At 28.0% G+C, this 14,261-nt stretch overlaps 1 protein-coding gene across 2 annotated transcripts in view; it reads left to right on the top strand.

Moving 5' to 3' along the window:
- Positions 1-506: 506 nt before the first annotated feature.
- The window catches only part of LOC100167149, a 195,054-nt gene continuing 181,299 nt past the window's right edge, over positions 507-14,261 (top strand). The window contains exons 1-2 of one of the 2 annotated variants that reach the window (XM_029485961.1): positions 507-1,203; positions 9,163-9,427. In XM_029485961.1, the coding sequence (XP_029341821.1) occupies positions 9,166-9,427 (262 nt within the window). In that variant the 5' untranslated portion in view covers positions 507-1,203; positions 9,163-9,165. The remainder of the gene's footprint in view (positions 1,204-9,162; positions 9,428-14,261) is intronic. The other variant, XM_029485960.1, reaches the window with a different exon arrangement.

The raw sequence follows: 14,261 nt of genomic DNA, 5'->3' as shown, positions 1-14,261 counted from the left end.
GACCTTTCTAAAGTACCATTTTCATCCGATTTGCTAAAATATAAGGTACTATATGTGTTGAAATCGAAGCATTGCTTCTGGTAGAAATTTTGTATACAGGATAAAAAAATAAACACCATTACGCAAAACCACTAGCTTCCTCGCTCCGATCAGAATCTAAAAATAACAGGTGCATCTGAAAATATATATTATTATTATCGTCATAAAGCGTATGGGCCTACCCTACAGATTTCGTGCACCCGTCTCCACAGTTGTTGTAGTTGTAGTGAACCTCCGCTGTAGAGGTACAAAAGAAAACGCGATTACATTAATATCATAATATAATTATAACAACAATAATAGTAATAATAATAATGTACCTGCCTACCGTGCAAGCGCCAAGGCGTATTGCGCCTAATTGAGATACCGTTGGCGGCGTGTGGAGGGAAAAGAGTCGCGCCATAGCGTGCGGCGTTAGTGTCGCACGCGTCAGGGAAAACCTCTTTAGAAGAGGTACCACGTACACGCGTGCGGAAAGCAGTTGTAAGCAGTTGGCTGACCGACAGCGACGGGGACGTTTGTCGTGCGGTGTAGTCATGCCCGTCCGGTGCTGAACGATCGATGTGCGGTCCACGTGGGTTTTGCGTAAATTTAAAACGACCATGTCCGCATTAATTATTTTCTGTCCGATGGCGGACGTTCACGTCATATTGTTTTGATCGCAAAAAATAAAAAAAAATAATAATAAAAACGGAAAACAGTTATCGCATTTTTAATGTAAAAAAAATATATATCAACAACAGAACGATATCGAGTTTTAATTTCTATCAGAGAGTTTTCTTACATCGTGATATTAACTTCCTACCGTATATTTTGTCGACCGTTGATTAAATTTCGTTAAAACTAATGATGTAGTATTATTATAGTCCACTCACTGACGTTTATAAATATTGTATTGTTGTACTATTATATTATCTTATTACGCAATTAAAACTGAGTTATTTAGTGAAGAATTTAATTTTAAAATTATTTAAATTCAATAAAACGGTTATTAGCAACATCATTCGAATACAATTATGCGGATATACTGCCAATAGCATATCCTCTAGCAGTCGATGAAATAGCTGGCTAATATAATGACGACGACCTAAATTTTTACTTACGACTATAATAGATGAAAACTACTTTGAATTATTCATTCTGAGGCACTGCTATACTATATAGGTAAGGTAAAAATTATAGACATCATTAAATATATAGCATAATAATTATATTATTAAAAATTACATGGAAATGTTTTACGTTTTTTTCTCACGTTCGTCTGTTGTAGATTAATTTGTGGTTGTAACTTGTAAGCCTTACAAATTTTACCTACAACCATTTTGTCTTAAACGTTTATAAAATACTGGTATCGTGTTCTAGAAATAAGAAATAATTTAGATTAGAATTTAATATTTATTAGAATTGTATAATAATTAACCATAATTTGGAACCTAATTTTACCAAATTCATTATTTTGGTATTTTATTCGATTCAGTATTATTTTATTTGAGTTGCTAAGTTTATCTGAAAAATGTATTATACTACTCATTACTAAGCATCCTATTTGTGTTATATCTCTAATCTGTATTTTTATAAAAGCTGATTTATTCATCTAAAATTAAATAATACTTAACTTGACGTTAAGGCTTCAAATTAGCTAATATAAGTTAGTAATAGCTCATTAGAATTAAATTTAATACATAGATTATAATACATTTTTCCATCCATCTTGTATAGGTATACATTTCAATCTTAATGTAAGAATATTGATTATATACAATTCAAATGATACCTACTCCACATGAAACATTTCGGTACCTATCTTAAAAAGCGTTTCATCGATCAACCAATTGATTTAAAATTAAACATGTAATTCTTACCAAATAAAACTAAGGCAAATGTATAAAATGTTTACAAACAAAAAATTAAAATCCCGAAAATAAACAGGAATATCATTGCCAAAATGTTTTGAACTATAGGTAAATGTAGGATTATACGTATTTTTGAAATTAAAAACATTTATAATAATTATACACATAATATATAGAGATTCAAAACACTGGCTTAGTATGTACTTATTTATATTTTTACTATTTTTTTGCTCGAAATGGTTGACATTCATTTATCATGCCGTCAGTGCAAACAAACTTATAAAATGTAAATCAAAAAACGCGCGTGTAACACGCTGCGTAGGTACTATTATACGCGTGGCTCTATAACGGACCTATTTCGGAAAAGGTTTCATTATTGTTGTAAATATGTTAGTTATGTATATTTTAACTTAAAATCTTAATTCCGGGTGATTCAAGTTGTTTTATTTTTATTCACAATTTATAATAAAAGCTCTTTCAACTTCGTAACACGACATAAGCATTACCACTATACTAGTATACTACCGTATATACGTATACTACATTTACCTATTACAGTATATTTACTGAGAGTAGAATACACATGGTACCTAACCGTTTTCTTGAATGTGGTGATTTATTATTACTTGAGATGAGTGCTTACCATCAATGTTTCAGTATGATTCAGTTTTTTTTTATACATTTTTAACGTGATATTAGGTAAATTGAACTATATATTTAGCCATATAGGTACTCCTAAAGTAACGAAAATCGTTAGTTGATATGTATTTTTAAAACCATTGTGGAGTAGGTATTCATTTTTTAGATGAAAGTATAAACGATTGGTTTTTATTTTGGACGAATACTTTAAAGGTGGTAGTCGGTAAGTATATTATTCTATTACAAATTGGTTCCTATTCGAATATAATAAAATTACGACTATTTTTGATTATTTAGTGGATTATAGTTTTTATGACTTATGCGAAGACTTTTTTTTTAAAGTCTATCAATTTGCTTTTAAATTATTTGCATTGTGTAATTTAAGGTAGGTATAGGTACTAAAAGTTGTAATATTCATCCGAGTTTAATAATTATAATATAATGTTCTAATTATGTTGATACATTACAACTACTTATGAAATATACATATGCAACTGAAATGTTTTAAAGTTAAATTTGTCCATAGAGCTCATCTGCGTTGATCAACTTCATTATTTAAACAGTGGGTACAACCTTTATTTGCTGACACTGAAGCTCAGCTAAAAAGTTTTCAGATGTAAAGCTCCTGATGTTTTGTTTCAATTTTTAAATGCGTTTGAAGCTTACATTGACAGTTTTTTAATTTTTGTTGATAAAGCTTAACATAAAAAAAATGATCATGTTATATCTTATAAATAAATAACTGTTTGGTTACTAGTAAAAATTTTAACAATACTTAGTTTTTAAAACTTTGAGACATAGAACTAGTTTTAACCATAACGTTATTTAGAATGTTAAGTATATAAAACACTAACTATAATATTGAATTATAAGGGATTAATTTCACTATATGAACAACATTTAAAATAAACCACATTAAATTCAGAACTGGTTTCCCGATATTTGTATTCAAATCTGGAACTTAGTTTTATTGTTAATGTGGGTATCGGTACCTATATATTGTATAACTTGTTTGTTAGAATTTATTTGTAAATTAAAAGTAGTTTATAGACAATTTTAAAACGTCAATCGAGTATGACATTTCTTTTTGTGGCCAATCTATAAAAATAATACCTTTATAAAATATTTTATAACATTAAAGTAACCATAAATTATATGATGCTGAATAGTTGGCAGATGGCCAGACGATATTGTTGTTTTGATGGTTGAAGTAGTCTGTGTGCGAAAAAGAAACTTGTTTTACCAGAATGAATATATTAGAATTCCTTAGACTTAAGAGTATTTTAACTAGTAAAGAAATGTCGTTTAGATAATAATAAAAATAAAATAAATTTGATCGTTTTGTTTACTTCTGACATACTGTGATCATCATTAAGAATCTACTAATAAATAAATTTTGCTTTAGGTACAAGTGTTTATGTCAACGACAAGCAGCTACAATTATAATTGATTATAAAAATATTTTTATTAAATTTACTAGGTACCTAGTCATAGTTAGAATAATATTCAGTCAATTTAACGTATTTGCACTTTTTTCTGCAGGGTTTACTATAAAAATCAATTACTTATCACATTTGTTTTGTACTAAAGACATTATGGACTAAGAAACAAAACATGTTTAGACAAGCATATTTTTTAATATATTTTAGAACGAATGTTTGATTTTGAATTTTTATATTTTTATATTTCTAAATGATTTTTTTATTTTCTATAACACATATAAAATATTTAAGGATATTTCTTCGAGTAAACTTTATTTAACAACACGCAAATAAACTAAGATGTGTTAGTCCTTTAGTTTTAAATTACAGAAATTAAGTAATTACAATTACAGAAATGATAAACCACAATTATTGTTGTTTTTTTTCAATAAGATTATTTAAATAAAGTAGATACCTATTAAAATAATCAACTAATTTTTAGCAGGATTGGGGCTGTTTTAGGTCATATTTCGAAGTTCTTATTGTATATTGCATGCATGCACGTCTGAGCGCTTTAATCTGAAAATACTGTATATATATTATAATTTGTTTTATTTAGTAAAAACTTTTACTTTAATACACGTCAAAGTGAGTACTGAATTAATAAGTAATAACTCTGCAAATTATAGAAATATTATTACCTATATTAAATAAACGAAATTACAGGGTTACTCAAATTTAAGGGAACAACCAATTTGTTTACTAAACTTAAATAGTAAAGGAAATTGTTTTATGTTGAATTTTTAAAATATAGGTCAGTCTATTAAATAATTCAGTTCTAAAATGTTATTTTTCAGTAGATCAAGGAATCCACTATGAAAATATAAATATTAAATCTCTTTCGCATAAATCGAATGTACATTGTACAGCTATAGTTTTTAAATCAATTTCACGGTCGTTAAATAATAATAATTCAGTATTATACTCGTAATTTAATTATTCGTAGCGGACAAGCAATTTAAACCTAAGGGTCGTAATATTTATTTGTTTAAATTTATCAAAATATAATATCTTCCGAAAATACATTTAGTTATCATAAATGAAATGTTCAATGATTATAAAAACAAAAAAAGTTGTGAATTATATTGATACATTTTTGAAACATGTAATTAAAAATATATACTGTTAATAGTAATTCCTAATTTTTTTGTTATAAAAAACGTTAAAATGGAGTAAGGGTAGGTAGACAGTTTTTTTAGAAGAAAAACATTTTACAAAATACTTAAGATCAAAAAGTTTGGATAATTAGGTTTTATAGAAAATTATAATGGAATAAGTAAATAATTAATATACTTTATTGAATATACTACATCAAAGAAAGTAACAGAATTAATTTTCTTCAACAAATGTCGGGGGAACGTGGATTTTTTGATATTCTAATGAAGTCACACCCAATTTTTGGATAAGAACCATATATTACGATGTGAATATCATATACAATATCTAACAAATATTGAGTAGGTAGGTCGTAATAAGGATTTTTTTCGGGGGTTTTATAGAATATTAGAATAGGTATTGAAATAATTGACATAACGCGCATTTACAGTACCTACAAACAATCCTACACTGTGTGGACTACCATTTTACCTATACCAATATGTCGGTTGTATTATTTGAAATATATATAAGAGCAAAAATAAAAGGAGCAAAGATATTGTAACTCAACTCTTTTTCTACAAGCCGCCGACACCCATATAGTCGTTTATAATATTATTGTAAATATATGAAGGACAGATGTGCTTTTACAGCGTGATTGATGTGCTCATCGACATTATCCTAACGATCGTTATCGACGTTATCGTTATTCCTATTGGCTATTATCTATTGCGTGTGCGGTGCGTATACATACCCGCGTCTATTGTTGTTCTTTGTTTACATGTACACTGGAATAATGTATTTGTGTATTATATATATATATAATATAATATTATGGCACATACACATATAATAATATTATTATTATTATATCTTTCACATCTGCATAATTGATTTAGTTGTTGTCTGTAACGCGTTTATATTGTTTTTAAATGTGTTGATGATAGTCGCGCTAAAGGGTTGGTCGTGTGGGCTCAGCCACTATACACGATTTTCTCTGCTATTAATGACGTTACATTATTATAATAATCACTGTCGGTCTCCAACACACAAATATTTATATATATATATATATATATATACATATGTACAGTGTACACACCACTATATGTTTTATATACCCAACACACATTATATTATATACATAAAAGCACACAGTGGGCACACAGTACCTACTTGACATTCGAATGCGTGTGCGCGCATACGAGTATATTATTTGTGCGAGTGCTTATGTGTTTGTAGGTACCTACCTTTACTATATATTCCAGTACATTTAGTATTATATTATAGTAGCGGTGACTCGCGCCACGTTTTAAATGCAATAATTGTTTATAGGTGTGTATGAATGTGTACTGTGTGTGTGCGTGTGCGGGCGCGTACTTACCACTCACTTTAGAAAACCTCAGAGGGCCCCGCAGCATTGGAGTCTTTAAAGAAGGAAAAAAATCCTTATTGCTGCAACATATAGCTCTTTAAAACCCATCATCATTTTACCCTTTTTCTCCTGGTCGATATAAAGCCATACATGGCCACTCTTTAATCGAGTATCCGACAGCCAGCCAGCCTTATTATTATTATTATTATTATTATTATTACTTTGTGGTATTACACCACTATAGTAGTTGTAGTAGGTATAGTAGCACTGTAGTTGCAGTAGTTAGTAGTAAGTTGTAGGTATCGTAGTAGACAGTATAGTAATAGTGGCAGCACTACTATAGTAGGGCCAGCATAATTGCTTATATTATCAGTAATAATTGTGGGTTATACCTCTCGGATTTACCCCGTTGAATATTAACGCGTACCTACATTTTACTCGTATGGCAAATAAAAAAAAAAAAAAACATACCTATAAGACTATAATACAAGCCAATATGTCACGTATTTTTTTCATTCATTAATTTGAGTGATGTACGAGTCATTTCGAGATTCATTGGCGTTTATTATTGGAATCACGGCAAACACAAACTAGATTTTATCACCTACTGGGAAACAGTTTTTGAGCCCGGTAGGTATTCAAAACAAGCAGAGACCCTTTTTAAGCCCGGTACCAGAGTTATTGAATCTGTGTTGACTCCCGAATTTGTTTAGATAAATATTATTCAATTTCGACGAAAACATTTTCTGATTTTTAACCTTTTCCATAATATATAGGCCAATTTAACTAGGTATACTATAGTTTATTCATTTTCATATTATATATATTTTAACGAATTTGACTGATGTTATTATACTAACTAATACATACGTGCATAATAATACATTTATAAAAAATGCTGAGCAGGTACTAAAAAATCTTAATTAGGTAGTTAATTAATTTTTTTATCCCGTTGAACACTAGACCGCATATTGATTTAAAATTATGGAATAAAATATATTTAATTACATTTTGAATAGTAACATAAAATAATATTTTTATTACGATTTGATTATATTAGTTTTGTCTTTTTCTTACAACCTCAAAACTTATTTTTATTCTTTTCTCAAATAATGAAATAATTAAGATGAAAAACATCGAACGTATATTTATTATTACTTTTAAAAGTATTTACTGATATTAAAATGTTAAGTACATTCTAAAACCAATAACTTTTTGATTAGGTTTAGAATCGAAAAAATGAATTTACTTTCCTATAGAGTATAGTTCATAATATATTGGATACCTACTATGGGACAGTGGTGGATACGATGACTAAGCGATCTCCAGCCGCTTGAGCAGTGTATTTTTTTTATATAATTCTTATATTCAATAATTTATTGTTTTTATGGTTTTAATAATACTACTATAAGCTAAACATATAGGTATTTTCTACCATATACCTAATGCAAATCTCTTGTAATTATTCTTGGATTCGCTAATGGTTTGGAGCAAGTAGTGTTAACATATTCCGTCCCGCAGTCCAGGGAAACCACAAAAAAATTTAGGTGCTACTATTTTTGGGTAGTATACAAGTTTGAACTCTTTGTATCATTGTGTTTTTTTGAAATTAGATTTCCAAATTTTGACGAATTTGTACATATAAACATGTCTAATATTTACCAATCAACTATGGGTATACGTACAACAATTATGATATAAATTATAAAGGCTTAACCATTCCCGAGTAAACATTAAAATGAAACATTAAAATTAGGTTTCAAAATCTTTGTCGTGTTTTTGGATCTGATCGCGTGTCACAGAATTATAAAATTATTTACGAGTGAAATAATGTGAGTTCATGAGCGTCCTGCCACCTTCATGGTATTGTTGAATAATATGCCGTTGACATATTATGCGTGTGAGTACAAGTGTTGCAGTGATAAAAAGGGAATAGGAGACACTGTAATGATAATTATTCACTTTGCCCGTACCTACACGTTTTTTGTGTTGATGATGCCTATGTTTAACTCCTCATAAGTATAAATCAAGTCTTGACCTGTGTAATCAGCCATAAAATACTAAACAGTTAATATATTATTATCCAATATGTAACGTTTTTTTTTTTTTATTAAATGTTTTTATTTACAATCTATATCTATAATATAAATAAATATAATAATCGAATTTGATAATGGAAGAAAAAAGAATGACAAGAGGAACGCGATTAGAGGAAATATCCAGTGATATTACTCAGCAGTATGTAGGTACAAAAGTAATAATAACATAGTCTAGTACTCTAGTCTGAGTTCAAGACTTTATAATATATTTTTATTTTTAATAATTTTTTTTTACATAAATTATGTGTAAATAATAGTTAGGTTATGTAACGTTTTAAGTCATTTTTATTTTTACCATTTTATATGGCGTAATATTGGTGAAACAAATTGGGTGGTAACATAGTACATACAGTGTAGGTATCTACACTGTATTATTTATATAAAATATCATGATTTTTATTTTCAATATGCATATTATGACGTTTCGTTTAAGTCATCAACAATTTATATCCAGGACCGCGGGTGAATATTTGATACACCTACCCACATAATATTTGAATTCTAAGTAGGTTTAAGAGCTGCGTGCATCTGAAACCTTAAGATATCAGTGTCTCCATCAAAACGATAATATTATGTTGCAGACAATGTCATTGGGTTCCATCGTCCTATTAACTGTAGTCTGGTTAGCAATGTCCAAGGTATTGACCTGCGAATCGCTCCGTAACAGCGGCAGTCACCGGGGCCGTCATAAATACAAGCGAAGACAATTATATTCTGGAGGAAATATCGGCGACCTGCGCCTCCACCGAGATGACTTGCCACTGCAACATGATCCGTCATTGTTACTGATGGACGACGATAACGAAGCAGCGACTGATGACTCTACGTTTGAGTTGGACAAACCACGTGAGTGCATATTTTATTATTCATATTATTAAGCGTACGTTTTATTTTTTAATATTAAAATTGATGTCATTTATAACAAGTGGTTAATGGTATATATAGATATATATATATTTTTTTTAAACATTTTAAATTCTAAGTGGAGCGACGACGTCGAATGTATTATTGGTTTTATAACGATCAGTGTATTTTATTGTTATTTATGTGTCTGTCATCGCTTTTAGAAAATATTAAAAAATGCTTCAATCTTAAAATTTTCGGGTGGTGTTTGGTTAAAAATTACAGGTTGGAGTTGGTCATAGAATGGTCAAAAACTCAAAAATAGAAAATTCCCATGACTTTTGTAGGAAAACTTTTACTAATGAGGAAAAGAACTAAAACAAATTACCGGAAAAACGGGAATGTTTAGAATCAATTTTATTTTTTGTCGTAATTCAAAGAAACGAATACCGGTAGATACTTGAAACTTTACTTGAAACTTTTACTAAATATGTTATAAGCATTTTCTAGGTATAATAAAATATTGAAAACATTTTGGCTCTGTTTGAGTATTTATAGAATATAGGTACATTTTAAATTGTCAACAGTTAATGCCAGGTGTGTTGATTTATATATATTTTTTCAAAAGTATAACTATATAATTATACTGTTTATTTTAAAAATGACTTTACTTCAAACTTTTACTAAATATATTATAAGCATTTTCTAGGTATAATAATATAATATTAAAAAAAGCAAGTCTATTAGAGAGTCACTGTAGTGAATGTGTTAAATTTGAATTCAATGATATAAAACCATTGTATACGAAAAAAGATTCTGAACGACGACAGTCTGTCAGCTTATAATATTACAAAGTATGTTTTATGATATGATTGTGATTAAAGTAATATATTTTACTATTAGGCGTTAGTACTACTATTAGTGGCTAGTTGTATGACTCAGTAAGTTAAATTCATTTTTGACGAAAAAATTGCATTTTCAAATGTCATTGTGTTTATAAAATATAATAATATACTGTAAAAGTTTCAAATACCCGCAAATAATATTTTTAAATTACAACGAAATAACTAAAATCGTTATTCTTCGTTTAAATATGTAATTTCGTCCAAATTTGAACATTTTAAATGTCTGTAAAAAAGAACCGTGTATATATATTTTTAGATTTTTTTGGTTACAGTAAGAACTACCTACTTATGAAAATTCATAATCGGTTAATAAATTGTAATACATTTTTAAATCTTAGATGCACATAGAACATTTTTATGAATTTCTAACTCAAAATAATATGCACATTTTTCAATTTTTGTGAATTTGATGAAGTTTGTCAAAATTCTAACTTAAAACGATCATTATAAATTACTGTTGACTTATACTCAACTTTTTTTATTTATTTCCACTAACAACAATTCATAAGGAACTTTTTTACTGAGCGAAACATTTTTTATCGACAATAATTAAAAAAGTTAATAAAAATTGAAATATTCTTATGCCTATAAATATTAAATAGCTCAAAAATATTCAAAATATTATGAAAATTTTTGTTTGTAGAAAATGACATACATACATTCAGTGAAATTTTTATGCATCTATACGGTTATTTTTTTAGTGTTACACCAAAAACAAAATTAATTTTTTCTAAAACTGTTTTAATTTAATTTTAATTTTTCCTTAATTTTGGGTTTGTTTTCCCAACAATTTTGAAAAGTTCTGGATATATTTTTACTTATTACACCTCATAGTACCAAGTACAGTCACTTTCCTCCCAGAAAAAATGCTGAAGTAGAAAATCAAACATTTTTATTGCTCCAAAAGGTGATGTCAGACAAAAAAACATACATCATTGTAAAATCAATACATTCATCGCACCGCTCACAATCTAAATAAATGATGTGTGTTTTTTTAATTTGTATACCTAGACATTTGAAATTGTCAACTGTTAATGCCACATCTCTTGGTTTATATATCATTACATAAGTATAAGTCTGTAACTATATTATTCTGCTTATATTAATAATTTAAAAATGTATTATATAATCCTATACTATTACAGTTCAAAATGGTTATTCATCATTAGGTACAGTTAATATTTTGAACAGAAGAACATTTTTTCAGAATATAAGTACCTATACTATAATGGCTATATAAACTCTTCAAACACTGTTAAAATAATTTTAAGTAGTTTTTAGGTTCTGAGAAAAATTAAGGAAATATAAGAAAAAATTGAATAAGAAAGTCACAAATGTTTTGTTGATTATACATTGTTATATGTAGTAACATTATAAACGACAACAAAAAAATCATGACATATTGATATATTATACTTAGTATATATGTTAGCCTTTCTATGTTTACATATTTATTTTATCTATTCGATAGTTATATTATGGATGCCGAGTGCCAACGTGCAGTTATACATATTTTTACCTTGAATTGCGTATAATTTAGGTATGGCTAATATGGACTTGGGTCTAAAATGCTCATACCTCCCGGTATCTCGACAATTTTCATCAGGATTTCGATAAGTCCACGAAATCTAATTTGATAATCATGAAGCATAATTTGATAATTTATTTTAAAATTTCCTTTCTGTGATATTGCCGCTTTCGTCATACCTATTAGTTTAACAGAGTTATGACCAAAAACTAAAATGTTTTTAGCAATAATATAATATTATGTAAATAATAATTATATGGGTACTGTTATAATAATTAATAATATAAAAAAGGTGGTTATGGCCAAAAATTAATTCAACCAATTGTATTAAGTACCAAAAATAATAAAATGAATTACTATATAAAAGCAATACCTACGAATGTATACAAAATGAAAATACTTAATAATAAAGCTGACGACCATCTCCGCTCATTACCGTTTTTCCTATATGCGATGATTTATCATTGAATTTAAATTTCACACATACGTAATATTACAGTGACCTACTCAATAACGAGGTACCTACACTCGACTCCTGCTATACAGCAGAGTGGTTTCCTACTTGACCACTTTTTTTTTTAAATTTAAATATAGCAACAAAAAAACTTGAATATTTCAATGAAGAACATTATGAACACTATTATAATATATCGGTAGGCATAATATTATGGCCTAATGGTGCGTAAACTATAATACGTAGTCTCTGTATGATTCCCAGGACTTCCTACACGTGTCCAGGAATTTCTATCACATTTTTTTGCCCATCTCTAATCGTACCTATAGGTAAGGTACTTTTATAATAAAAGTGAGACGTTAAAAAGTTAGTTTTAAAGAAGTTCTAAGAAAAAACCCTCGAGTTTTTTGAGTTAACAAACTACAATTTTGGAGAATAAAATAAAACATTGTACATTGTTCGAAAAAATTTCGACTCCATAATGGAGCATCTAAGGCAGATATTGTGTTTCATTTAAATTTGTTGTGATAATAAATGTCAAGCAATAATTTGAAAATCGATTGCGATCGGAACCCGGTTAAAAGTTAAAATCACGCCTTTACTTATTTAATTGTAGTTTTTCTTTGAGCGTATGAAAATAACTGAGCATATTGAATTACGATCTGTTCTAAGTACCACCTGAAATTGATTATAAACTGACAGATGATTTTATTTGAAACTGTTGGGGCTTTTTCCCTACCAGAAAATGTATTGACAGAAGAAAACGTAAAAAAAAACCTTGTAGTCCGTTTGTGTTCAGTTCTGACGTGATCTCAGAGGTATACCTAATTATAGCCATGATCCAAACATATATTTACTATTTTATTTACGATTATACGGTAATTAATTTTTTCCGATTTATTAGTAGGTATTTAATTCATTCCGAAACGTCTTATTTAAGACCCCGTTTATCAAGATATTCATCGATTATACTGTTTAAATTAACAGGTAATAGGTTTGAATTTATTCCATGTACCACATTTTTCTAAACAATTTATTTCTAAAATTATATTTATCTTCATTAGAATAGTATTGTCTTTATTTTGTGATTGAAAAAATAGTACTTAACATTTTAATTTCTATAATCTTATGGTTACAATCATTATTTTTGTATCAATCGTTATATTGACTAGATTAATAATGTGGAAATTAAATACTATATTTACAAAAATAAATCTAAGGTCACTTCAACAAACCTGATTTGTATTTGTTTTCAAAAGTGTACTTACACTAGGGACTGTCTAGCTGGTTATAAACGTATAAGTCAAAACATTTCCGAAAAAATAATATTTATCACGGTCAAAATATTAAAATAAAACATTATGATTTACAAAACAAATTGAGTGTTTCATATTATATTGTCAAATTAATGTCACAATTTACAAATTATTGTATATTATATACATTGGTTATAACTTATGAATATAATATCATTTAGATACTCATATCTAATAATCGATCGATATACGATGAATGATCTCAGTATCTTACTGATTTTTTCACTCAGCTTAATTGTATACTATCTAGTATCTACGTAAGCTTATGTAATAGTTGAAGTAGTGTATAGAAGGGGATGGACTCAGGATCGAGTCAAATATAAAATTAATCAAAAATCAAAATTTGGTTTTTTTCTTTTACATTTTGTATTCATTGATATTATGGTAGTTCTAAATTCAATTGAATCATTTCTATAGTAACAGTTAGTAATATTTTTCTATAATGGACACATTAATTGGCTTTGTACAATAATGAATAAATTATTATTTTTTTTTATTACAATAATATGATTTTACTTCTTGCCTCCCCTACGCGAATTGAAAAAAAATCTTGTTTGCATTACTGAATAATAGTATAGTTTTAAGTTATGCATGTTCTATTTTTTTTTTTTACAAAATATGTATTTACCATTGG

Source organism: Acyrthosiphon pisum, chromosome X, assembly GCF_005508785.2.
Source record: "Acyrthosiphon pisum isolate AL4f chromosome X, pea_aphid_22Mar2018_4r6ur, whole genome shotgun sequence".
Classification (NCBI taxonomy): domain Eukaryota; kingdom Metazoa; phylum Arthropoda; class Insecta; order Hemiptera; family Aphididae; genus Acyrthosiphon; species Acyrthosiphon pisum.
Note: the sequence above shows the minus strand (reverse complement) of the source record. Positions and strands in the feature narration are given on the sequence as shown.